General features: G+C 49.5%; 1 protein-coding gene across 2 annotated transcripts in view; it reads right to left on the bottom strand.

The window, feature by feature from the left end:
* GMDS (GDP-mannose 4,6-dehydratase) overlaps positions 1-24,317 on the bottom strand; it is a 550,131-nt gene that overhangs the window by 72,764 nt on the left and 453,050 nt on the right. Inside the window, exon 9 of one of the 2 annotated variants that reach the window (XM_040984105.1) lies at positions 15,030-15,126. In XM_040984105.1, the coding sequence (XP_040840039.1) occupies positions 15,030-15,126 (97 nt within the window). Of the gene's footprint in view, positions 1-13,912; positions 15,127-24,317 lie in introns of those variants that run through there. The other variant, XM_040984104.1, reaches the window with a different exon arrangement.

Raw genomic sequence — 24,317 nt, 5'->3', positions numbered from 1 at the left:
TAGACCACGACAGCTTCCCATGCAAGTGACTGTGTGCCCAAAACACACCAGAAAGGAGGACCAAAAGCCTTGGCAGGGTGACGTGGGGTGCTTCCTGCCGAGGCCCTGACCCCTCCCATGCCTGGATAAAATTTGGCGCCAAGACTGGTGGCTGAGCTGCCGGGGAGGATGCAGGGCTGTCTGTGTGACGTTACTGAGAGTGTGTCCTGCCACCTGCACCCCACAGGTAGGCAAGAACAGGCTGGTGCTCCCCCAGCGGCCACAGGGGACCTTCCACTGCCAGCTTAGTCTCAGACTATGCATGAGGCACCCGAGAAGGGATGACCGGGGAGGACGTTCAAGAGTCAGGAGACCTGGCTGGGGGCCCTGGTGAGAAGACTAGGAGAGCATGTGGCCCTGAAGGCTGTGGGGACAGATGAGTTTCTAGCTGATGTAGGGCACGTGATTCTGGAGGAAACTGGGGTAAGGGCAGCTGGGAAGTTCAGGCTGCAGAGCAGCTGGGCCACTATCAACGTGTGGCCCTGGGCCGCCACCGTTTCCCCATGTGCTATGATAGTGAAGATAACGCTGTGCAGGCAGCTGGAGGACATGACACAAGGCTGTGCGCTGGAGAAACAGGGAGGGCGGTGGCGGTGTGGCCGCCGCCTCACACCTCTGGATCAGTGGCAAAGGCCGTCAGCACCAGGACTACGGAGCGAGGCTTAGCACACTGTCAGTCAGTGTGGCCAAGAGAACCAACGGTGCCGATTAGACCCGCTGCTGAAAATGGTGATCAGCTGATTCTGGATTTTCTCCTCCATGTGTATCTGTGGATTCTTTGTCTTTACCTGCTCTATAATGAGCTATGGTGTCAGGGTGCACAAAGCCTCAACCAATCAGAGCTATGTAGGACAGTGCCATATAGTGCATTACCACCAAGCAACCCGAACACACATCTGGGGAACCAAGCAGGGTTGACCTCTGGGATTCTCGTGGGAGGTGGCCTCTGCACCTGGAGCTCCTCTGATGATGGCAGGCAGGAAGCCAAGGCGACCTGGGCACAGGCTCTGGATTTCCACACATGACAGTGTGGAGGCTCTAGGAACGCCCTTCCTCCAGGGGCTGTGCTGGGGAGGGGACAGCCAAGCTCTCAGAGGATGCTGGAGTCAGGTTGGTGGCGAAAAGGTTTGCACCACATCATCAGAGTCTGTGTATGTGAAAAGCCCTCATTGCTCTGGACGAGCTTGCTGGGACCAAATGTACCTAAAAAAGGACACGGCTGGCCGAGCAGAGACCTGGGAGGGGAAAGCTGGCACACAGACATTTTGAGCATGGAGATGAACAGTGACCGAAGATTCACTTTGCTGTGCTTCTCAGGGCAAACAAGGAAACCAAAAAGATCAGGGGCCAGCGAGCCCATCATCACCACTGCCTGCCTCCAGGCTGAGGTCTGCTTCCACACCCCTACCCTTTACCCTGGGATCTCTGCAAAGTTCCCTATTTCCAGGGACCTCTGCTGCATTGGCTGACACTTTTAACAGGTATTTTTGGTTATGAGAGAGAGAGAGAGAATGAATGAATCTTCTTTCTGCTGGTTCACTTCCTAAATGACTGCAAAAGGCCAGAGCCAGGCCGGGCCAAAGGCAGCAGCCTGGAATTCTGACTGGGTGTCCCACATGGGTACAGGGGCCCATGCATAAGAACCATCTTCTGCTGCTTTTCCCAGACACATTAACAGGGAACCCAATCAGAAACAGAGTAACCGGGACTGGTGCTCAGAAGGCATGCTGGCATCACAGTCACAGCCTAACCCACTGCGCCACCACAACAGGCATCATTTTAACAGCTTTCTCAACAAGCCCGATGCATCAGATCAGGGTGACCACCTTAACACAATGTGCCCACTCTACTGCTAAAGAAATGACTGTTACGTGGAGAGAAATGCATCTCTCAACACTTGTCCAAAAACATTCAGGAAACCATCCATCCACAATGGCTCTAACATTCCCAGTCCCAGTGAGGCACAGGGGAAGCTTGTGTTGTAGCGCCTGGGGGCCCTGGCTCGTGGTCTTGGGGTGTCCCTCCATGATCTTCATGAACATTACACTTAGAAGGGCTTTTCCTGTCATGCCCTGCTTCATCCGGGCACTCTCAGCTTACCTGTCTCTAGGACCTCTGGCTGTTTGCCCAATCCTGCCCCTGCCCCCTTCATGACTTCGGAAACTTCTGGAAAGCCACCTTGTCAGTCAGGTTCTATGCCATGTAGATTAAGGTCCCCTCTGGCCTCTTGGGATACATGCAGTGGGACAGACTGATCACTGGCTGGCATAGTGCCCCCATGGCTCATGTGATGTGTCTGTGATAACTGTGTGTGTACGGCACCTGCTGGGACACCTGGGGACAGAGTCAGCAGCACCATATGCCCCACACCAGGTCCTCCCCTACAACTGCACACATCTCTGTGATGATGGAACGGCAATCTGCCCTCATCCTCTTCAACACTCGGAAGGAAACTCCAGGAGCAGGAGCTGGATCCTTCACAGCAGACACAGAGGATGTGGCTAACTCACAGGAGCTCAGACTCTTGGTCGGAGGAGTTCTTTCCTTTGATAGCAATCACATCAGCTTGCACTAATTGCTATCTCTAACCGTGAGATCTCAACGTGTTGCACAAATACCAATTTACCCTCCCACCACTTCTGTGAAGTTTAGCATGATCAACCTTCATTTAGAAGACAGGGAGACCGGGGTGATATACAACTTGGAGATGCAGATAGCCACAGGTGGAACTTTCAGCTGGCGTGCTCTGTGTTCTATCTCAACTCCTAATTATGTTGACCTAAGTGCTTTCCCTCGTTTCCTTCGGATGAATTAACTCGTGCCATTGCCGACGCCTTATATAAACAACTGTAACTGCAAAAACCACATTCCTCAACATCCCCACCGCCAGTGCTGAGACGCAGACTGCCACTCACACAGCAAAAGATGCACAGGGGACGGTGACTTGCCAACCATGCGGGTTTTTGAACAAATATGCACTTTCCTGTACTGTCACTGATGTTGATTCCTAAGCATGAGGGCATTGGACACTTAGCTCAAATGTAAACAAACAAACAAAAAAAGGGGAGCTGGAGAAAGGAAGAAGAAAGAATAATAAGAAGAAAGCCTGCATTCTTTGAAAGAAAAGAGCAGCATCACGGAAAAAGGCAGAAAGGGTGAAGAGGAGAGTTCTGGTCAGAGCTTGGACTGGAAGCAAAATAGGGTCAGTATGATTCAGTCCTGGGAGGGTGAGGCAGAAAGATGGACGGGGATGTAGAACAGGTGCACAAAGCTGTGTCTGCTGCAGATGTGACACGCCTGTTTAGCTGGAAGAGGAGAGTAGATAGCACAGGACCATGCCTTGCCCAGCTGCCAGCAGCAGTTCCTCCACTAGAGACAGGTGAACGGTGGGACGAGTGCAATTAGCCTTCTCATCAATGGGCTAGATATAACCACCGCAGAACTGTCCCCCGCACGACCGCTGTCCCTGTCGGGGGACACACCCCAGTTCTCCACTGGTTGCCAGGGTGTGGTATCTTTTCACCTCCTTTCTGGAAGCAGCTGGTAGTTGCTCAGCACCACGTGTGACGACTGGGCACAGGCCCCGGCCACTCCCAGCACCCACTACCTGCCTACACGCACTAGGATCTGGTGCCCCATGTTGTTTGTTCAGCGTCTCCTCCCAGCTGCTGCCTCCCACTGTCCTCTCTGCCAGCTGAAAGAAGAGACAATGCATTGGCATCAACAGCCATCCCACCTTTGAGACAAGTGGGAGGGGCTGAGTCACCAAACTAGCATTTCATCTGAGCAGAGGAAAACAGGCTTTGGGTCAGCTCACTTCCCTACCCCTAAGCCGCCCCCGTGCGCCACCCTGAGTGGATGTGCCAGAATGCTCTCATTCTAGGTCCCTGGCATCAGGCCTAGGGAGCACAGAGAAAAGCTCAGCACTGTTCTCCACCCACGCTCCCACTTCTGCTTCCCAGTCATCTGATCCATCCTCACTCCAGGTTGATGTTTTTAGTAAAACTGTCACACTCATGGTATTCAAGAAAACTATTATTTAGGTGTTTGTTTTATAAAGTATATTAAGGGGCCAGTGGAATGAATGGCTCAACTGGCCAATCCTTCACCTATAAGGGTAGCTTACCATAAGGACATTCCTTTGTGTTCTGGCTGCTGCACTTCCCATCCAGCTCCCTGCTTATGGCCTGCGAAAGCAGTGGAGGAGGGCCTAAATCCTTGGGAACTGTACCCGGAAGAGGCTCCAGGCTCCTGGTTTCAGATTGTCTTCATTCTGGTCATTACAGCCACTTGGGGAAGGAATTGGCAAAAGGAAGATCTTCCTCTCTGTCTCGCGTCCTCTCTGTGACTCTTCGTTTCCAATAAAAATTTATAAATATTTAAAAAGAAAGTATACCAAAAGCCCGTTCCATCGTGTTAGGCTCAATTTTTCACCAAAATGGGAGTGCAAACAGAAAGACATCAGAAATCTCACTAGGAAAACCTCTGTAAGTCCAACCCTTATTTCAGCAATCCAAGAAATGTTTTAAATAGCGATAATTTATTTCACATAATTACACGTAAACTGCATTCAAAAAGAAGAAAACGAGAGGAGAAGCTAGAGAGCAGGTCTTTGGCCAAAGCGCACACCTAACACGATGTGGTGCTTAGGGATTCCCGGCCACGCGGCCCCTGGAAAGCAGTGCTGACACTGCCGGCCTCCATGGAGCCCTGGCTGAGCAGCTGGCTCCTGGCCTTGGCTCTGGCCCAGCTCCCCACTGTGGCAGGCAGTTGAGAATGATCACTAAACAGGTGATTGTCTCTCTCTTTCTTTCTGGTTTCTGTTTCCTGCTTGCTTTGTTTTGCTGTCTCTCAAACGAATAACAAAACAGTAAATAAAAATCAAAGAATAACCCCAAAGATGCAATTAAGGAAAGACCATCATAGACCATTAAAGTTCCTGGTATACTCCGATTCCCTAAGAGAAAAAGCAATCACTTCAGCCAGTCACTGGTTGGTACTTCTCATGGTTTTCAGTAGAGCAAGTTTCAGCAACCGACCACCATCAGAGTGTGTGAGACGGACAAAGCCAGAGGCATGAGTGCTACATCCGGGAGAACATTTTTGAGCCACAAGAAAAGTCTCAGAACGGGACAAAAGTGATGCTGTCAATGGGACATGACCATAAGGACATAGGGTAGGTGGGTCTGTGACAGCACCGTCACAAGCTGTCCCTGCAGAGCGGCGTCAGGAAAGCACTCCGGGGCATTGAACTTGGGTAAGACAGCTGGGGTGAATCCCAGTAGTTCTTGGGAGGGAGGGCAGGAAAGAGAAAGAACCAAAGAAAACAAATATTTCAGAAAAGATGGAAAGATGGGGACCTGGGCAAAAACACTGGAGAACTAAGAAAGGAATTAAGGATCAGAAATGAAAGACCCAGTACAAAGAAAAAGAATATTTTGTTTCAGAGGATTGGAAGTAGAAGCATGAGCTGTGAATGAACTTAACTCTCATCTTACTATACACCAGCAAACAGGAAAGAAAAGAAAGGAAGCTTATTATTTGCTATCTGAAACATAATTACAGCTCTATATACTGGTTTCAGTAACCTTGGTTACACTAGTGCTGGTTGGAGGGCAGGAGAGTGGCACTTTGGTGATGTGTACACACATTTGTTCCTTGATACCCTATTCCATGCTGGGTCTATCCAAGGCCACTGGCTGTCATTCTGGTCCCCCAAGCTCCCAGGTGCAAGCGACATATCCCAATCTAATGGGACAAGCACCTACTGTGCCTGAGGGAACAGAAGCAGGCCTCACCGAGGGGCCCACTTTCGTTCAATGTTTCATAACTTGCCTTAGTGAGAACCTGATACATTCCTAAAATTCAAGCAACTGGTTTTGGGTAATAATGCTAGGCACATTTTCTTTGATAACCTATTCATTTTTGCAAGGTTTATTTACTTATTTATTTGAAAAGTAGAGTTACAGGGTGGGGAGAGAGAGAGAGGGAAGGAGAGAGAGAATCTTGCATCTGCTGGTTCACTTCCCAAGTGGCTACAATGACCAGAACCAGGAGGGGCTGGGGCCTCACCCGAGCTGTGCTCTGCTGCTCTCCCAGGCACATCAGCAGAGAGCTAGCCCGTAACTGAAGCAGCTGAGACCTGAATTGGAGCCAGTATGGGATGTTGCCATCGTAGGCGGTGGCTTGAGTGGTTATACCACAACGCCGGCTCCAACTTTCAGAAAAAAAAAAGCAACAATCTAAGCTTAAAACAGTGTTTTCCTAATGCCATTTAAAAAGCTGCCACCAATGAAACTGGCATCCACTTAAGTGTCAGAGAAAATGCAGGTGGCTCCACTTGCCACTCTTCCCACCCAGCTGATGGCTCTGGACAGGCAGCAGAGTCAGTAACTTGGGCCCCGTCACCGTGGGGCAGATCTGGATAAAGCTCCTGGCGCTGGCCTGGCTCAGCTCCGGCTGCTGCAATCTAGCGGGGCTAAACCAACAGATGGAAGATCTCTCTTTCTGGCTTTCCCTGTCTCAGCACAACTGCCTTTTGAACACATAAATGAAGTTTTAAAAATGCTTTCACATATTCATTCTTATCATCAGAGTTCTGATAAAATAGGGAAGCACTTCATTATGAATTTGAAGAAACAAATGACCTTTTCCCAGTGTTCTTGGAATGATGGGTAAAGACCCAGCTTTCATTATACACAGATGTCTGAGCCAAGCAAGTCCGCCCTGATCCAGACTCTGCTTTTTAGTCACTGAAACTGCCAAGGACTGTTCCAGAATCTTCTCAAGGCTTCTGCACTGACTTCATGGAATAGGTACTGGACCCTTCGGGAAGGGGCACTCAGGCCCTCCTCCACTGCTTTCCCAGGCAATAAGCAGAAAGCTGGATGGGAAGTGGTGCAACTGGGATATGAACCGGTGCCTATATGGAGGATTAGCCTGATGCACCATTGTGCTAGCCCCTCAAATTATATATACATATCAAATTGGCAATTTTGTTAAATTTTTTTTTTAAAATATTGGTTTAATTGCTATGTGCTTTTTTTTTTTTTTAAGATTTATTTTTATTATTTTTTCATTGGAAAGGCGGATATACAGAGAGGAGGAGAGACAGAGAGGAAGATCTTCCGTCCGATGATTCACTCCCCAAGTGAGCGCAACGGGCCGATGCTATGCCGATCCGAAGCCAGGAGCCTCTTCCGGGTCTCCCACGCGGGTGCAGGTTCCCAAAGCTTTGGGCCGTCCTCGACTGCCTTCCCAGGCCACAGGCAGGGAGCTGGAAGGGAAGCGGGGCTGCCGGGATTAGAACCGGCGACCCATATGGGATCCCGGGCGTGCAAGGCGAGGACCTTTAACCACTTGCGCCACCGCGCCGGGCCCAATTTTGTTAAATTTTATCTATAAAATTTTATCACATGTTATATATAAAGAGAAAAATTTTTATCACATTTTATATATAAAGATAAAAATGTTATCAAATTTTATACATGTAAAGAGAAAATTTTTGTCAAATTATATAAAGACAAAAATTTTATCAAATTTTATACATATATGAAGAGATTCACGCAGGGAAAACTTGCTTTCTAGATGAGAAACAAGGTACCAAGCAAAGCAAATATTTAAGCAAAAGAAATTACGAACAGAAAAGTCCCAAGTATTCTTTCAGAAGATGTGTTCAAACTTCTTATTTCCTTGAGAGACAGAGAGGGAACACACACACACACACACAGTGAGACACAGAGTCATGTCTGTCTGGGATTGGGGACAAAGCCAGGAGCCAGGAACCCAGCCCAGATCTCTGTGGGTGCAGGGATCCAACTGCCTGTTGCCTCCCAAGGCCCCAGGAGCAGGAAGGTGGAATCGGGGCCAGGTATCGAACCTAGGGACTCCGAGGCACATGCAGGTGTTCAACAGGTACCTTAATCGCTAGATCAAATGCCTGCCCCAGAAGATGTCTTCTGATAACTAATGATTTCACAGGAGTATATAATGATAATGATAATAATTAATAATGATGATAGTAATAAAAGCAATAATAGAGAACACAAAGTACCTTATACTTAAAAAAGCCCTTTCATCTTAAAGAATTCTAAAATGCTTTGCCACCCAACTGTCAGAACACATCCATTTGAAGCTGAGATTCTACCTGCCTGTCACAGTTTGCCGGGCCTGGGACGTGGTGACCACCTGCCACTGATCAGGCCCTGGGGTCCTCACACTTGGAGTCTGCTGGCAGGACATCACTGCCAAGGATGCACATACGTCAGTCTGGTCCTAGGACTCTTGGATACAGGGGCTTCGCTCATGATGTCCACGAATCCTTAACCCACGTTGTCAAATTGTGCTTCTGAGGCTTTACCCACTAGAATTCAGGCTTGCCTGGCTTTGGGATTTGTCCCCCTGAGCCTCGGGAACTGCTCTGCTGGGGAGCACCTCTCAGAGATTCAACTCTCACCTCTTCCGCCTGACCTCCTTCCTGCTCTCACTGCCTCCTCAGTATTGCTCCACGGAGAGCCCCGGGCTTGGCACATGACACAGCTCTCCCACCACCTGCCCTGTAAGTCCAGTGCTCTTCCCAGGTCTCTGATGTGAGTGATAGCAACATCATTTCCCGGGAGCCTGCCTCCCGTGGTCTCCATCTGCCATGTCCTGGAAGCTCTCACTGCCAGCTTCATTCAGGCCCCGTCCCTACCTCCGCCCTGGACTGTCCCTTAACCCCAATCCACAGCCATCCGGCTAGGAGTCACCATCGGACAAGGACCAATGTTAGACTGGAATTCACCCTCATGGTAGAAATACAAGACACATTCCACTTGAATTCAACAGCAGGAACTAGTCTCACATTTTGCTTTTATATATGTATATATATTGATGTATTTCCAAGAGGCTGAAGATGAATTAGAAATATCTTTTCAATGTACATGAAGGATTCCTGTAACATATCCTGGAAGCCAGAGGGACTTTCAGTATCTCCATACCTATTCACTTCTTAGTTGAGCTATTCTTACTCCAGGTTTTCATGACACAGCATATATCTGCCTTCTCCAGCAGAGTGGAAAATTCATTAGAGCAATTTACAAAATCTATGAACTAGATGTTGACATTAAGGACAGCTCCTGTTGCTGAATGAGGGTTGGCTGGAAGCGGGTCTTTACTGGCAGGCCAAGCCTGTGACCCACACAGGTGCAGGAGGGCACTGTGAGTCCCTGGAGGGAGGAGGCAGGGCCGTCAGCCGGGCAGCAGCCCGCTGGAGGCGATGACACACACAGCATGGGGAGTTCTCAACTTTGCTAGCAGATGTAAGAGTGAATGAAGAAACCAGCCTGGAGTGAGCAAAGGGTGTGGGCAGTGATGCAAGAGAAGGCATCTATCCGGGCTGAGTAAAGTTGGACACAGGTGGAATTCTGGTGGATTCAGATCACGGGGTGTCTGGAGAGCAACTCTTTCCAAGCTAACAGTGTGCTACAAAAAGGAAAAACAAAGCTAAACCAAGTACCCAGACTGAGAAGAAATACTCATCCTTACTGGCAACGTAAGGCAGCACTGGCTAACAGAAGGAAACCATAGGCAGATTTGTCTGAAATTGCCATGAATAGAGATTTTGGAATTACAGTTATTTCAGAAGACAAATGGGGCTTGAAAAAAATAGGAAGTACACTTCAAAAAAAAAAAAAAAACAACCAATAGGTATTTTAAAAATTCTGGAATAGAAGACTTCATTAGCCAGATATGAAACCAGAGATGCATCTCACAGCAGAGCCGCACGTTGGTGGCTAACATCCGGGTTAGTTTAAATAGAGCTCAATTACTAATTGTTGTTCCCAAGAAAAGTGGCTACAGATGCTGCAGCAAATGTCTAAGATGAAAAACAGTTTTAGAAATGATGGCAAGAGGTCAACATGAGGAGTATATGCAAGGGTAGGCACTACCTGGAAAGCATGCTGGAGAAAATTCCATATTGGTATAAGTGATAAGATCATTCATTTAAAAACGCCTGAGAAGCAAGGGTGCGTAGGCACGCAGGTGGGCTTTCGAGTCTGTAACGATGTCATTCTGGTCCAGATGTGATCCTAAGGACCTTCCAGCAGAAGACAGGAGGAAATAGAGCGTTGCTGCCAGTACACAATTACGATTTCATTAAATATGAAGTGTTCTCCCGGAGAAGAGCAGGGGAGGAGAGACTCCCAGGCTTTGGGAGCAATGCTAGAGGCCCTTGGGGGCTTTTAACGGGGAGTCTACGGAGAATGGAAAACACACAGTGGAATAGTCGAGAATCAACTAAAGCGGCTGCAACTTAAAGCTCTCTGGATTAAGCCCGAAGAAAGAAAAGGGCAGGACAGGCCAACGTGATTAAGGAAGGGTAATGCGGATTAGCATGAGGAGCCTGAGAGGGAGGCTTAAAACACATAAACAGTGATTTAGAGATACGGACTATTGATACAGTGCAGCCAGGGCAAACACTGCCATCCGCCATCAGGGCCAGCATCACACCTCGCCGCGCCTGATGGGCTAGGGAAGAAGAGGATGCTGGGGTGATTCAGGTTGGAAGGGAGCCCGAAGAGCAAGTAGGCCAGCTTCTGCTTTTCCAGGCCCAGCAGGGCGGGCAGAAAGGTCCCAGCCCTTCCTGAGCTCTCTCAGCCTCCTCTCATCCAAGCTCCCAGCTTTCCCAGACAGGAACAAAGGCAGGCAAGGGTGGCGGCAGGATTAGAGCTTGAAGGCCGGAGGGATCAGGATGGGGCGAGATGGACAGGCCGCTAACCACGAGGGGCAGCGGATGAGGGTATACCACCAGGGGGGATCCAGTTTCCTGCTTCGGGAGGGGTGGTGTGAGAAGGCTGTGAGAACAGTGCTGGGAGGAAAGGGGGATGGTCCTGGGACAAAAGGCCAGCCTGCTGAACACACGGAGGACTTTTAGTGCCCCAGATACACGGGGCCAGAGGAAAGCGCTCACTGGCATTCATGCAAGCCCTCTATGACAGGTCAGCTTTCCAGGCTACAGAGAACGTCATATACCGATATTCTGAACAGGGTTATGGAATAGAGTGAGCAATGGTAGGCCATTTAACAGACATATTAGGAAAAGGTGTTGAGGGGGCAACTGTTGGGAGAGACAGCTCGCGATGCATATGGTAATCTGATTAGAAACAGCCCTTGCGGTACTGGAGGGAGGTGTTGCTTTTACTAGCTTGTTGGTCCTCTTTGAAGTTTCAGCTTTCTTCATACTAAATTCCAATCCATGATATTTTTCCCTAATACCCACACAGATTAGGAACAAATATTTCTAAGTAGATAAAATGAAATTGAAACCCAATGGGGGACTTTAGAACTATAATGGGAAGGAAGAGAAATGGATATACAAGACCAACGGCACAGTGAGGACCTCGCTCTACACCAGCTGGGAGCGTTTAAGCCAGCTGAGTGTTTAAGATTTTGACCTGTGAATGTGTCGGTCAGTCTACTTCCTCAGGTGCCCTCCATTAAAAAAATGATTCTTTTGGTCCCACTGGGGCCAAAAAAAAAAAAAAAACCCCAAAAAACAAAAAACCTTTTTAAAAAGTGTATTGATTAATTGATGTGGTTGTGGTTAAAAGTTTGGCATAATAGGATGAATAGCGCATGGTTCGTTCTTTTGCGAGTTTTCAGTTTAAATTCTCAAAAGGAACATATATCTGTGTTTTTTTAAGATAAGCAATTGGTGAATATCAGTTTTCTCATATTTACACAATACTTCTGTATCACTAAATAGGTATTGAAACTTCAGCAAAAAGATGAAACCTAAGATATAATGAGCATAAAAATCCACGTACATATTAATACTTGCCAATATGTCAACTAGCACTTGTTAACGAGTACTCTAAACTGATTAATCTGTTTATAACTTGCCCACGATGTCCTTCCATTTCCAAGGGTACTGGATTTTAGGAGCCGTTGGCACCCCTATGTCCGCAGTCTCCGTGAGGGTAGTCGCCATGTCTCCTGTTGACGAATGTATTCTCTGAGGTCTAGTACAGTGCTTGGTAAGTGATGGGTAAATAAACAGCGCGAGCCACCACGATGCTGAGGGTTTACTACGTGCTGGGCACTGTGGAAATGACTCAGTGAGTTCTCCAGCCATGCTCTGAAACAAGTTCCAGTTTGAACTCTGGTTTTGAAGGTGAGAAAATAGGCACTGAGATGTGAAGTAAGTTGCCTAAGGTCACACAGCTAGTCACGGACAAGTTTTTGAACTGAGCCAAGTTTGGCCCAGGGGCCCAAATTTAAGCACAATACCACTTCCTCTCCAGGAATAAATGCATAATGTAACACAATAAGCCTATGTGTCATCGTATGCCTATACGGAAAACTACACTCAGGGTGGCAGTCCGAAGCAGCAGAAAACCCAAAGGTTCCTTCTCCCACTGGCGAATGATGGAATTTGGGGGTGACAATGGGAAGTTTGATTCCCAGGTTCTCTAGGGCAGAACAACTCTGTGACATCCGAAGGAATTCCCAGGCAGAGCCACCCAAACCTGGCTCAGAGGCAGAGCGTCAAAGGCGTGGCCTGGCTCAGCTCTAACTGCAGGCTGGAGGCCTTATTCCAGGACCAACACTTCCACGATTTTTCACGCTGATACAAAAGCAAGATGGAAGGAAAGCGAACCTCTGGCACATGGGAAACTACGCTGACCATGGAAGACAGGTGGCCTCCCTGAAGCTAGCTGCCTTTCTTCAGCCTAACCCGAGTCTTAACTCCCCAGTCTCTAGCTGTTTCCTTTTGGTCTTGCTCTGGGATGCTGGTGTTCCATGACCTCCACGACCTCACTGCTTTGTCTTTTTTCCCTTCAGATTTTCCTGATGGCAGTTCCCTCTTCCTATAAGGCGTTCTGGAACCCCTGGCCTAGGAGATCTAGTCTCTGCTTTGGCTTCCAGCGCCCCTGCGCACTGAAGGTCTGGGCCAGGAGTAGGCAGATGGTGGGAGTGAATCGGGAACCCAAGTCGCTCAGGAAGAAAGGCAAGCATGGGGAGGGGAGGGAGACAGCTCAGACCCGGGAGGTCCCATGGTCCCCCATCACAGGTGCTGACAGACCCTGCCGGCTGCGTCCCGCGTCAGAACAAAGGAGGGCTCCTTTTGTGGAGTGGTCCCCTTTCTGCTGGAGGAGAGGCTCACCTCCGAGGCAATTTAACAGAAGCCCGGTAAGCTGATCCAATTTTCAGAAAGCTCTTAGTGCTGAGGAATGAGGTTAAAAGCTTGGGTTCACTCCACCAAGCCAAGGCAGCGGACAATGCAAGCGAGGAGACATTGGAGTGAAATCCTGTACCAGACCCAGAATCTGGCTGTAGGGGGGAATCCTGGAGAGAGCTGGACCGAGCCGGAGGGAGGGAGGGTACAGAACAGGTACTATGATAACATCAGAATGAACAAAGCGGCGGGGAGGGGGTGTGTGTCGCGGCAGGAAGGGGGGGTGACACGGCTCCGAGAGTGGTCTTGTCAGTCCGAGGGTCCTTTTCCTGTTCAGCAGACTCTTTTGTTTCTGTGCCCTTATCACCCCACACCTCGCCTAAGTCCGAGTGACAGACAAGCTGTGCTTAATGACTTCCCAGCTTTTGAAACGATTTTTGTGTTGTGGGGGGGAGAGAAAGGACTATGCTGGGCTTGTGGTCGGAGTGGAAGCCTCAGTCGGCTTCCGTGGGACTTTCACTCGAACAGGAACATTGTTGCCTGCTGACATGCACAAGTTCGTGCACACACACGGACACACACACGCACATACGCACTGGCCCACAGGTCCAGATCTGTCAGTCCTGCGGGGCTCTGCGAGGCAGTCCCTGCTGTGTCAGCAGCCTGGCAGCTGGTACCTTCCTCCCCCAAGGACAGGACACATCCTCTCCCCGGCACACCCACTCGCCATTAGCACCGGGAACAATTGTTCACTGTGGCAGAGCCGGCCACGCCCTGCCTGGGGACAAAGCACAGACTCCGTGGTCCCAGCCCTCCCCAGCACGGTGGCTTACTTCCTCTCCTTTTTATTTCCTCCTGTGTCCAGGAGCGCACGAAATACAGCTTTTTGCTTGTGTTTGAGAGCGGTTCCTCCTGACACATTCACTTTTCCAATCTTCCTGATCTCTAGAAGGTCTTACAATACATGGGAATTCACTTCAAGAGGCAGGCAAAACGCTTCGAAGGGGTTCCATTCTCACAGTGAATGGATACACTGTGCAAGAGCCATCACACGTGAGTATACGTGAGTATTTCTCACTGGAGGCACGGCTTTCTAGAAGGGTTGTGTAACCCGAAAGTGGCCCACGGCAATGCTGTAACACCAAGGCAGGCATTTGTATAGATTTAGGAAAGGAAAATTGGCAGAGACGGCAACTTCTACATCGAGAAATTCATCCACGCACCCAACCATCCACCAATCAGTTGATTTTGGTGAAGCGCCCGTTGGTTACGGCGGAAGATATTAAACAAGTCCTCATCTTCAAAGAACTCCCAGTTTGGTGGTGAGAAAGACATATCAACAACAGATGATTTTTTAGTTTCTTAGCATTGGATGTTAGAAGTATAGCTAGCAGAACTACATATGAAGTACGGCCTAAGGAAAGACTTAATGGACACGGTGAAACCGAAGCTCGGTCTCTAAAACTATGTCTGGGCGACTGTTTACGGCTTGGCGCATGTACACATGAGTACACACGTGTGTGAGCATAGACAGGCATGGCCGCAGAAGCACATGGGCCCTCCGGTCACAGAGACCAACTGGAGACGTGTGCCTCCGTTTCTGAAGCCAGTGGTTTGCCAGGCTGTGATTCACTCCTTTCACCTTAAATCAAGCAATACTTTTTTTTTTTTTTTGCGGCCAGTGTGGTATCTCGTGCCATGTTCTCTGGGAAGTGCCTGCAGCAGGATGCTGGAGAAGCTTGGCAACAGGCACTTGGGGAGAACATTTTCCCACCCGGCCTGCCAAGAGTGTGGCCCTCAACGGGGCGTTGTGCGCAGTGCGCGTCCTTACCACTTCAGTGGGCCGGTAGTATTTGAGATCCACAGTCACGTGAACTTTGCCGGTTTCTTTGCATCTGCCCACTTCGTTTTCATTCTTTCCTTCCCACCTGTAAGGAAGATAAACACTTAATCAGCTCCTAATTGCTGGGAGCAGCTGGCCACACCGGGGTCCTCAGAAAAGCCCTGGCAGGGGTGTGAGCGCTCATTAGCTGCAGTGTGCAGGCGGCCATTTATCTATTATTAGAGCAACAGTGACTTTCAAAGACCTATTTTCAAAGGGTAGGTTTCTTTCTCTGCCCCTGCCCACCCCCAACCCTTCTTTCTAAGAAAAGCATGATGCACTCTGAGCTGAGACTTCAGAAAGGAACAGACCAGCCTGAAAAAGGATCGAAGCAAGTGGCTGCAGGATTCCCACAGAGCGTCCTCTACTTCTTTAGACCCTTCGAGGCAGAGCAGAGGAAGAGAAACCAAGTCTTCGGTCTTCTTTCCGTTTTATCAGTGCAGTTTGACACTCAAGTTCCTGCCTTAATCATCAGCTGACTTCATCCCTGGGTTGTGTCTAAGTTCCCCTGCACTCCCCAGCCAGCCTCATTGATAACTCTCTCAGATGATTACACTTCCAACAAGTGCGCAACGGACTGCTCACTTCCCGGTGCGGCGCGGCACTCGGATTCTGGCTGCCCTCCCTGACGTTCCCAGGGGGCCCCGGAGAAGGCCCATCAGGATTGCTCACACCAGCTCTACACAGGAGAAGCTCATCAGCTTCAAGCCCAGCTTCTTGCTGAATTTACCCCAGCAATTTCAGGTTTCCATTTTTCAAATGTTGACCTCTATGATTTCCATAATGGAATGTTCAAACAATAGACTGTACTATAAAGCTTAACTTATTTGTACAGATGACATTTTTTTTTCCATAAAAAAGACATGAAAAAAGTCTGATTTCAATGCTTTTATTTTTTTTTTAATTATTTTATTTTACTCAAAAGTCAGTTATGGGGGCTGGGAGAGGAAGAAAGAGAGAGAGTGCAGAGAAAGAGAGAGAGAGATGTTCCAATTGCTGGTTCACTCCCCAAATGACTGCAAGGGCCAGGGCTGGGTGGATCTGAAGCCCAGAATCAGGAGCTTCCCCTGCCCTGGGCTCTCAGTGGCTGCAAGGGCCCAAGACATCGGGTCACCTGTCACTGCCATTCTACACCACCAGGATCCTGGAACAGAAGTGGGGCAACCAGGACTCAAACCAGTACCATATGGAATGCCAGTACCACAAGAACTAACTTCTATGTCACCGTGCAGGCCCCAACACTTTTGTTTTATTTTATTAAGATTTATTTATTATTGGAAGGAAGATTTACAGAGAGAAGGAGAGACCGAGAGAAAGATATTCTGTCTGCTGGTTCACTTCACAAGTGGCTCCAATGGCTGAAGTCAAGCCGATCCAAAGTCAGGAGTCAGGAGCCTCTTCCAGGTCTCCCAAGCAGGTGCAGGGTCCCAAGGCTTTGGGCCATCCTCTACTGTTTTCTCAGGTCACAAGCAGGAAGATGGCTGGGAATTGGAGTAGCTGGGACAGAACCAACACTCATATGGGATCCTGGAAGTTGCAAGGCGAGGATCTAGATACTAGGCTATCGTGCCAGGCTCCCAACACTTTTCTTTTTTAAAGACTGTTTTATTTATTTGAAAGTCAGAGTAATAGAGAAGTAGATACAGAGGCAGATATTTTCATCCACCGGGTTACTCCCCAGATGGCCATAGCGGCCAGTGCTGGGCCAGGTGGAAGCAAGGAGCCAGGAGCTTCTAGATCTCTTACATCTGCAGTGCAGGAGCCCAAGCACTTGGGTCATGTTCTGCTGAATTTTCCAGGGAGCTAGACCAGAAGTGGAACAGCAGGGATTCGAACCAGTGCCCATATGGGATGCTGGAGTCACAGGCAGCAACTTTACCTGCTATGCCGCAGTAGCGACCCACCGGTGCTGATCTTTAGAATGAGCTTGCTTTATTGGCTAACACAGGGTGATTCTGCGTGCTGCTTTAGAGTCACACTGAGGGTCAGAGTGGGGAACGGAGCGTCCAGGCATCTACCTGGGGAGGGGAGTCAGAGGTGCCACGGAAGGTGAGGGCTCCATGTTAGAGTCTGGGTACTAAGGACGTTCACTGGCCTCACAAGCTCTTCTTCTGATTAATCTGGTCCCAGTCCTGACCCATTGCTTCTTGATAGTAAAGGGGAACTATTTTCACTATTGGAGCCACGATCCGTTGATTTGATGTATTGCATTTGTTGGTGGGTTCCAGGCAACGTGATAAGCGTTCCATCACACAGGGAGAGCGACAGCGCAGCCAAATGAACCGGTACAAAACTCGACGTTGTTCACTTTCCCATGGTTTTCGTATTAATTCATTGTCTTAAAAAAAGGCAATTAACCTTTTTTTTTTTTTTTCCTCTCCGTAATGCTGACTACATCAGTTTAACAGCTCAAGTACTGATGGGAATTTCCAAGCCAGGCAATGGAAGGATTAAAACTAGATTTCTGGAATATTACCTGGAAATGGTGTATGGAGGCTTTGGGAATTAAAGGATGAAAAATGTTTTACAGCTAGATAACTGGAGGTAAAGGTGACCCTCTCTCGCCCCAGCAAGAGACCACAGATTTTTAGAAATAGCCACATTCCATTCTGACGCTAACCATTGCAGTGGGATCCTCTCTCTGGCTAGGCCACCTGCATGTCACAGGCGTGCTTTACTTTCAGCACGTGCCCATTTCAGACCTCCCGAGGAGCAATGGGTGCTACAAGTGCCTCCTCTGCCCCTGGCAGCATCTCCAAAGAAACCCTGGACACAGCTCTGTCCCGTCTCCAGGTGTCCTTGGCTGTTTCATCTATCACAGGCCATGCTGACTTCACACACATGCACACTCCCTTGCCATTGTCCTCTGAGAGTCACAGAGCCAGCGACTCAAATCTGCACCTTGCTCCTCCGACTGCAGAGTGAGTCCGTGGCCAGGACCGACGGGGCCAAGGCAGGTGGGTCTCAGGTCAAGGGGTTTGCAGCCTGTCTGTGGGGAACCAGTGTGCAGAAGCCTCACCTTCTGCAAACCTCACACATCCCTCTTCCCGTGGTCTCCTCCTCCTCGGCCTTCCTCATTCCACCCTTTTCTTGCCTTTCTTCCTTCATTTCACACACTCCTCACTATAATAAACTGGGGTTCGGGCTTGGCCTGCAGGTCCCTGCCACCCAGCTCTGCCTTAGCCGACTAGGCCAGTTGTATGTCTTTACAAAGGCAAACGTTTCATCCCTGTTTGCATCAACACACTTGTGCCTGCATCTCCTGAGTCTGGTACCTGGCAGCTTTCTCTGTGCTGCTTCGCAGTCACACACAGGCTGACACGTGGGATTGGCAGTACTGCAGGCCACAGGAGATGGGAGGAGGATGGTTCCCCTGGAAGGGGATTTAGTAACCCCATCTGAAAGTCCGACCTGGGCTGAATGCTACCTTGCCACTTCTGGGTACGAGCACCCAGCCAGCCTATCATGCCGCTGTCTGGACACTATCTGCGGAGCTTCCATCTCAGAGGGTTGTCCACCATCCACATGGGTTCTGAGGGCATGGCTTGCCCTCTCTGATGAATGCACTTGTACTGAATAATCTAATGGAACCAGGAAATGGCTCAAAGCACAACTCAGCTGGCAAAAACCAACTTTCTAATTTGCACCAGGTCTGCATGAGGGCAGTAAGCAAAAGTTTTGGCCTAGGGCCAGAAAAACATTCAGTTACAACAATATGTGAAATGCTTGTGCTAACACATAAAAGGTAACAGTGAACTTGTCTCAACAAGTCATGTTATGACTCAAATATCAGAGCTGCAGAGTGAGGGAAATGATGATGATGATGGCTTGATAGGGGGTGGAGGATAACTAGCTGCCCACTGATTTAGATCAACGGCTCACGCAGCAGGGGCCCTTGATAGTACAGTTTTTAACAATAAATCATTGGTTCCTAACAAAGATTCAAAAGCCACAGAAAGTAGAGCATAATGACAAAATGGAACACGGTAAGGCAAGATGGGATGCCAATGAAATCTACTCAACTAGGAGTCTTCTAAAGGAACAAGAGCAACGTGTTTAAGTCAAGTTTAGGGAAGATCACGCCTGGGTGTGGGGTGGGAATGGGGGCGAAGGAGGGGACAGGCAATGGCCTCCTGTTGTGCTCTGGATCTCACAAGAGCTTTCAAGAATGCTGTTTGGGAAGAGCTGTCTTGTTAGGGTGTAGGTGTAGAGGCTACCACGGCAGGTAACGGTGGTAAACAAGTCTCCACTTCCGGACACAGACCCGGATTGCACCTGTCTGTGCTTCTTCGCCGGACGCCTTTCCAAACAAGAGTATGCTCAACAACGGTCATGAGAACAGGAAAGAGACAGCAGAACCTGCTGGCTGGAAAGGAGTGTGAAGGGACCTAGCAGAAGCCCTGGCGAGGCAGCCTGCGGCAGCAGCGGGGGCAGGGCCAGCCTGAGCCTGGCGCCCCCCACACATGCGGAAGCCCTGAGAGCTCAGGAAGGGAGGGCTGATTGCAGTCTCCCCGGCCAGCAGACGGGCCGCCCCGGCCTCCTCACTTGGCAGCTGCCTCGCTTTCCCTGGGGGAGACGGTGGTGGGAACGGAGGTCACAGGTCCCCGAAGGGCGGGCACCATGTGGAGAGCAGGGGAAAATGAAGTAAATGCGCACATGCGTGCCAAGGGCTGGGAGCCTGTGGACAGTGTCTGGTGTTCTCGGAGGGCCACCTGACGGGGCCACTTAGCCTCAAGCCCATGAGGATGCCCCGGCTCCTTCCCATAAAGAAATGGGCCCGATGCCAGCCTTCTGGTCTGTACTTTGAAAAATTAGCAGAAAACCCAGGAGTACAACACAGGGATAAAGGAAAGTATATACATGCAAGATAGTGGTAAGAACAAATAAACTGGAAAACAAAATGCAAAAAGCACTTGTAGGGGGAAGAGATTACAAAAGAAAACAGAACAAACTAAAGTTATCACTGTCAATAACACTCAGAGAGGTAAGGAGACTTATCAACGAAACAAGGATAGGAAATGGCATACAAGAAGGACAATTAGGGCCCCACACGGTAGCCTAGCGGCTAAACCCCTTGCCTTACACACGCTGGGATCCCATAGGGGTGCCGGTTCTAATCCAGCTCCCTGCCTGTGGCCTGGGAAAGCAGTCAGGGACGGCCCAAAGGCTTGGGACACCGCACCTGCGTGGGAGACCAGGAAGAAGCCCCAGGTTCCTGGTTTCAGATCAGCTCAGCTCCGGCCATTGCAGCCACTTGGAGAGTGAATCAATGCACAGAAAACCTTCCTCTCAGTCTTTCCTCCTTTCTGTGTATCTGACTTTACAAGAAAAATAAATTTTTTTTTTAAAAAAATGGACAATTATATTCTGAAAGTTAAAATGAGGGTTTTTATTTAATTTTTTAAAAAGTTTTTGTTTAAGACAGAATAGAAGAAAAAAGTCCGAGACAGTACAGCAGAACGCGGTGGACATGAAGAGCTGCAGGAAGGATGAGGACAAAATCAGCAGAGCACTCAGGGGCCAGGTGCATTGGATTTCTAGTAAGCAAGTGCAGGAAATGCAGAGTGGAGCAAAGAATCGCCTGAGACGACCACAGGACGCTCATCAGAGCAGAAGCACAAGTATTTCCAGGGTGACAGGATGCCCGGAAGAACAGCAGGTCCCCTCCCCCTCCACAGGAAGTCTCGGGTCACCAGGGCCAACAGAAGGCCTGTGCCACCTTCCAGAGAGAAGCAACACCACTGGGAGTTCCCGCATGGACGGTTCTTGATGTCCCACACTAGCCCTTCAGGTGAGAAGGCCGTGCCTTCAGAATGCCAGAGGAAGATGACTTCTTATCTGGAAACATGGACCAGCTGCACTGCTGCTATTCATGATAGACTGAGGATCTTTTCAGAGGTTCTGGGTCACAATCCAGTTACTTCTCATGCATTCCTCTCGCAACATGAACTAAGATTTTGGTTTTTGCCAAGGAAGTGGGGGCTTTTTTGGAAGAGATGTTGGGACAGGGGTACTCCAGCTCAGAGGGCTAACATAAGAACCTATCCAGATGAGCGTGAAGAATGGCTGGTGCTGACCCTGGCCACCCAGCTGGCCAGAAACTTCCAGAGGGATGCTCCTGAAAGACCAGCCTGAAATCAGCTGGGTTGTGGGGCGGGGAGGCTCTATGCCTTAAGAGGGGATTTAGATGTCTGGGGCAGAGTTTGAGGGAAAGTTAATGATAAATGCATTCAAAATGAAGCAGAGAAAGACAACTTCCAAAGGCTCTGCAGCAAAGAATCATCGTAGACAAGCAGTAGCAACGGTGGCCGAGTGCGGTGGGCACCTCTCGTGCCATTGCATGCAGCATCTGGGCTAGCCAAACCCAAAAACAGCAGGGCCGAGAAGCAAGAGAATGCAGGGAGAGGTTGAGGGAAGGAAAAGAGAGAGAGAGAGAGAAAAAAAAAACCTTGTTTGGAGGAAGAGGAGGCCAATGGGTTGTGTCTGCGGGGGAAGCATGAAGAACCGGCAATGACTGAATGTTGTTTGGAAAAATGATGAATGCTGAAATAATCAGCTAAGAGAGCAGAACAGGATAAGAGGACTTCCGGAAAAAAAGTATGGAGGAAAGCAGATCAGAGAAAAGCATTATCTTTCAATGAGTCAAGACAATTGGCCAGAACAGTATAATGCCCATTCCAGACAGGCCTCGAAGCCACACTGCGAAACAGGGGGCTGACTGGAGAGTGGTACAGAAAATGGGAGATTTCCTGGGATCCGTGATAACTCCTGTAGGATTAAAAGAACTAGGAGAAGACAGCCAGTGATGAAGCAGAAGGGAGAAACACGAGTTATGCTAGAAGCACCTACGACTCTGCCAGCAGCTTGCCACAGTGTGGAGACATGAGATTCTGAGGGACCAAGGCCAGCCAGAGGGCCACTCTCACCTGATCTCCTCCTGCCACCCCCCTAGGCCATACATTAGCTCCTGGATGGAGGAAATCACTGGCAGGTGGGCTTCAGTTGCTGTGCTGGCAAACGACAGAGGTAGTGCCAGGCAAGTGGCTCCTGTATGGATCGTGTGATGTCAGAGACCAGGGCACAGGGGTGTTGGCCCCGGTGAGAGGTGTCAACCATCCCATATAGAAAGGGAGATGGGTAGAAAGGCTGGTGCAGACCCTGCACCTGCCGGAAACCACTGCCATGGCTTGGGTGAGAGAGGGAAGGGGGTAATGGGGAAAGGTTGATCTTTGGACAGCTGCTGGTAGAATAGGCAGCCGAGAGCCAGGGTAGTGCTCGGAGAAGATGCACGTCTGTGTGGGAGAGCAGAGGAGGAGGGATAATGGCCCTGCCCTGCAGAGCAGTCTAAAAACTCCTTAAAGTGTAGCAGGGCTGTCCCCCAGAGTCGGGACAACATGCCAGAGGAACTGGAAGTGATGCTAGGGTGTGATCTGTGTGCCCAGGGTGCCACTGTGTTCATCCCCAAACCTGTTCTTACATCTGTAAGATAGCACCAGTTGCTTGCATCCCTGCTAAGAATTCTAGCTTCATTTTTATTAATGGAAGTAAGTGCTCTTAAAGAGGGGGGTTTGGACAACAATGAACTAAGAATGCACTTGTTGTTAACAGGTGTGGGAGAGCTGAGACTGACAGGGCCTGCTCCCTGGTGGCACTGTCTGACATGTATTTCCCATGGTTGGAATAAGCTGACGGGTGTGGCACTTTCTTTAAAATGCTTCTCTCATTTTTATCGGGAGGTTCTTCCCAAACATTATTTCCACGAAAAGTTTTTCAACTGGGGTTTCCCCTTGCTTGCGACTTTAAATCAGCACCACTGGGAAATGAGTCAATATAGAGACTAAGCTCAGATCACCTTTTTTTTGTAATTCATCTTGAGGTTGCACCTGGGAAGTCAGTGGCTGATGACCTGAGCGGTTGGGCCGCTGCCATCCACATGGGAGATCTGTATGGAATTCCAGGTTCCTGGAATTTCCAGGTTCCCGATGCAGTCCTAGCCATGCAGCCACTTGGAGAGTGAACCAGCATGTGTAAGACCTCTTTTTCTCTCACATGGTATCTAACTCTGTCTTCCAAACAAAACACAACACAATCCTCAAAACAGGAGAAAGAATTTAGCCACATACTAGGCTAGGTCTCAGTCCCAACTGAGCCATGTGTGAGCTGCATGTGGGCATGGATGAGCTGTGGCTGGGCTGAAACATCCAACGGTAAGAACCAGTTTGGGTTGAAGGCCAGTCAGGAAAGGCCACAGTTCCTACTAGGACAGGAGGTGAGCTGAGTAGGGCTGGCTCATGGACCTCTGGGTATGCGTGAAATCTGGCACTGGGAGAGGTTCTGATGGAGGAGCCTGGGCAATTCCTCTGGCAGGACATAGTTCCTGCAGGTAAGCACAAGAAGCATGAAAGGAAACAGCCCAGAACAGGCCATGGAAAGTTTCCCACTGGCATGCATTTGGCATGGGTCAGGGGCAGACCAGGCTGAATCTGTTCATGTCATCCACTGGCAAATCCGAGCACCAGAACAGAGTGTGGGTCGAGCCAGGTTCGGTTGCAACAAAAATCAGTGCACATTACAGAATGCCAAGGTGAGGTGACCTGTACCGGATGTGGCCGCAGTGCCCAAACAGCACACATGAGAACCATGGAAGGAGGGGGAAGAGCCAGCAGGAGGAATGTTGGGGCTCCCTTACTGGACAACCACTCCCACTGGAGAGCGTGCGCTGGGATGGGGGCAGAACAGACTAGGCAGGGCTACAACACCTGTGGGCCTCATGTGGACTAGATCAGGGAAAAGTCAGGTTGGCCTGACTGTTCCTAGTGGTGCAAGCACAAATTAGAGTGGGAGAGGGTTGGTTGGGCTTAGCCGCAGCATCAGCTGGCAGTAGTTGTCACTGGAGGCTAATTCTGTCAAGTTAAACTGCAGAACCACCTGGAGAATGCACAATCTGGGAGTGGGAGTGGCCCAGAAGGGAAATAGTGGGCTCCTTTCTCTTGGGGTACCATTCCCACTGGAGGGAACGAAAACCAGGACAGGGACTGGGATGGCTAGACAGAAGGACACCCAACAGCATGAGTGTGGGCTGGACGGTGGAGCTGGTTAGGTTCAACTAGGATTCAATGCCCATTGACATGTATGAGAGCTGAATGGGATGTGGGACAGACTGGAATAGTCTGCCACACATACTGGCAAGCACAGGAACCAGGGTAGGGGGCAGACCTAGTGGGGGTTATTGTGGGT

This window comes from Ochotona curzoniae, unplaced genomic scaffold (genome assembly GCF_017591425.1).
Source record: "Ochotona curzoniae isolate NIBS_2020 unplaced genomic scaffold, NIBS_Ocur_1.0 contig_4064, whole genome shotgun sequence".
Classification (NCBI taxonomy): Eukaryota; Metazoa; Chordata; class Mammalia; order Lagomorpha; family Ochotonidae; genus Ochotona; species Ochotona curzoniae.
Note: the sequence above shows the minus strand (reverse complement) of the source record. Positions and strands in the feature narration are given on the sequence as shown.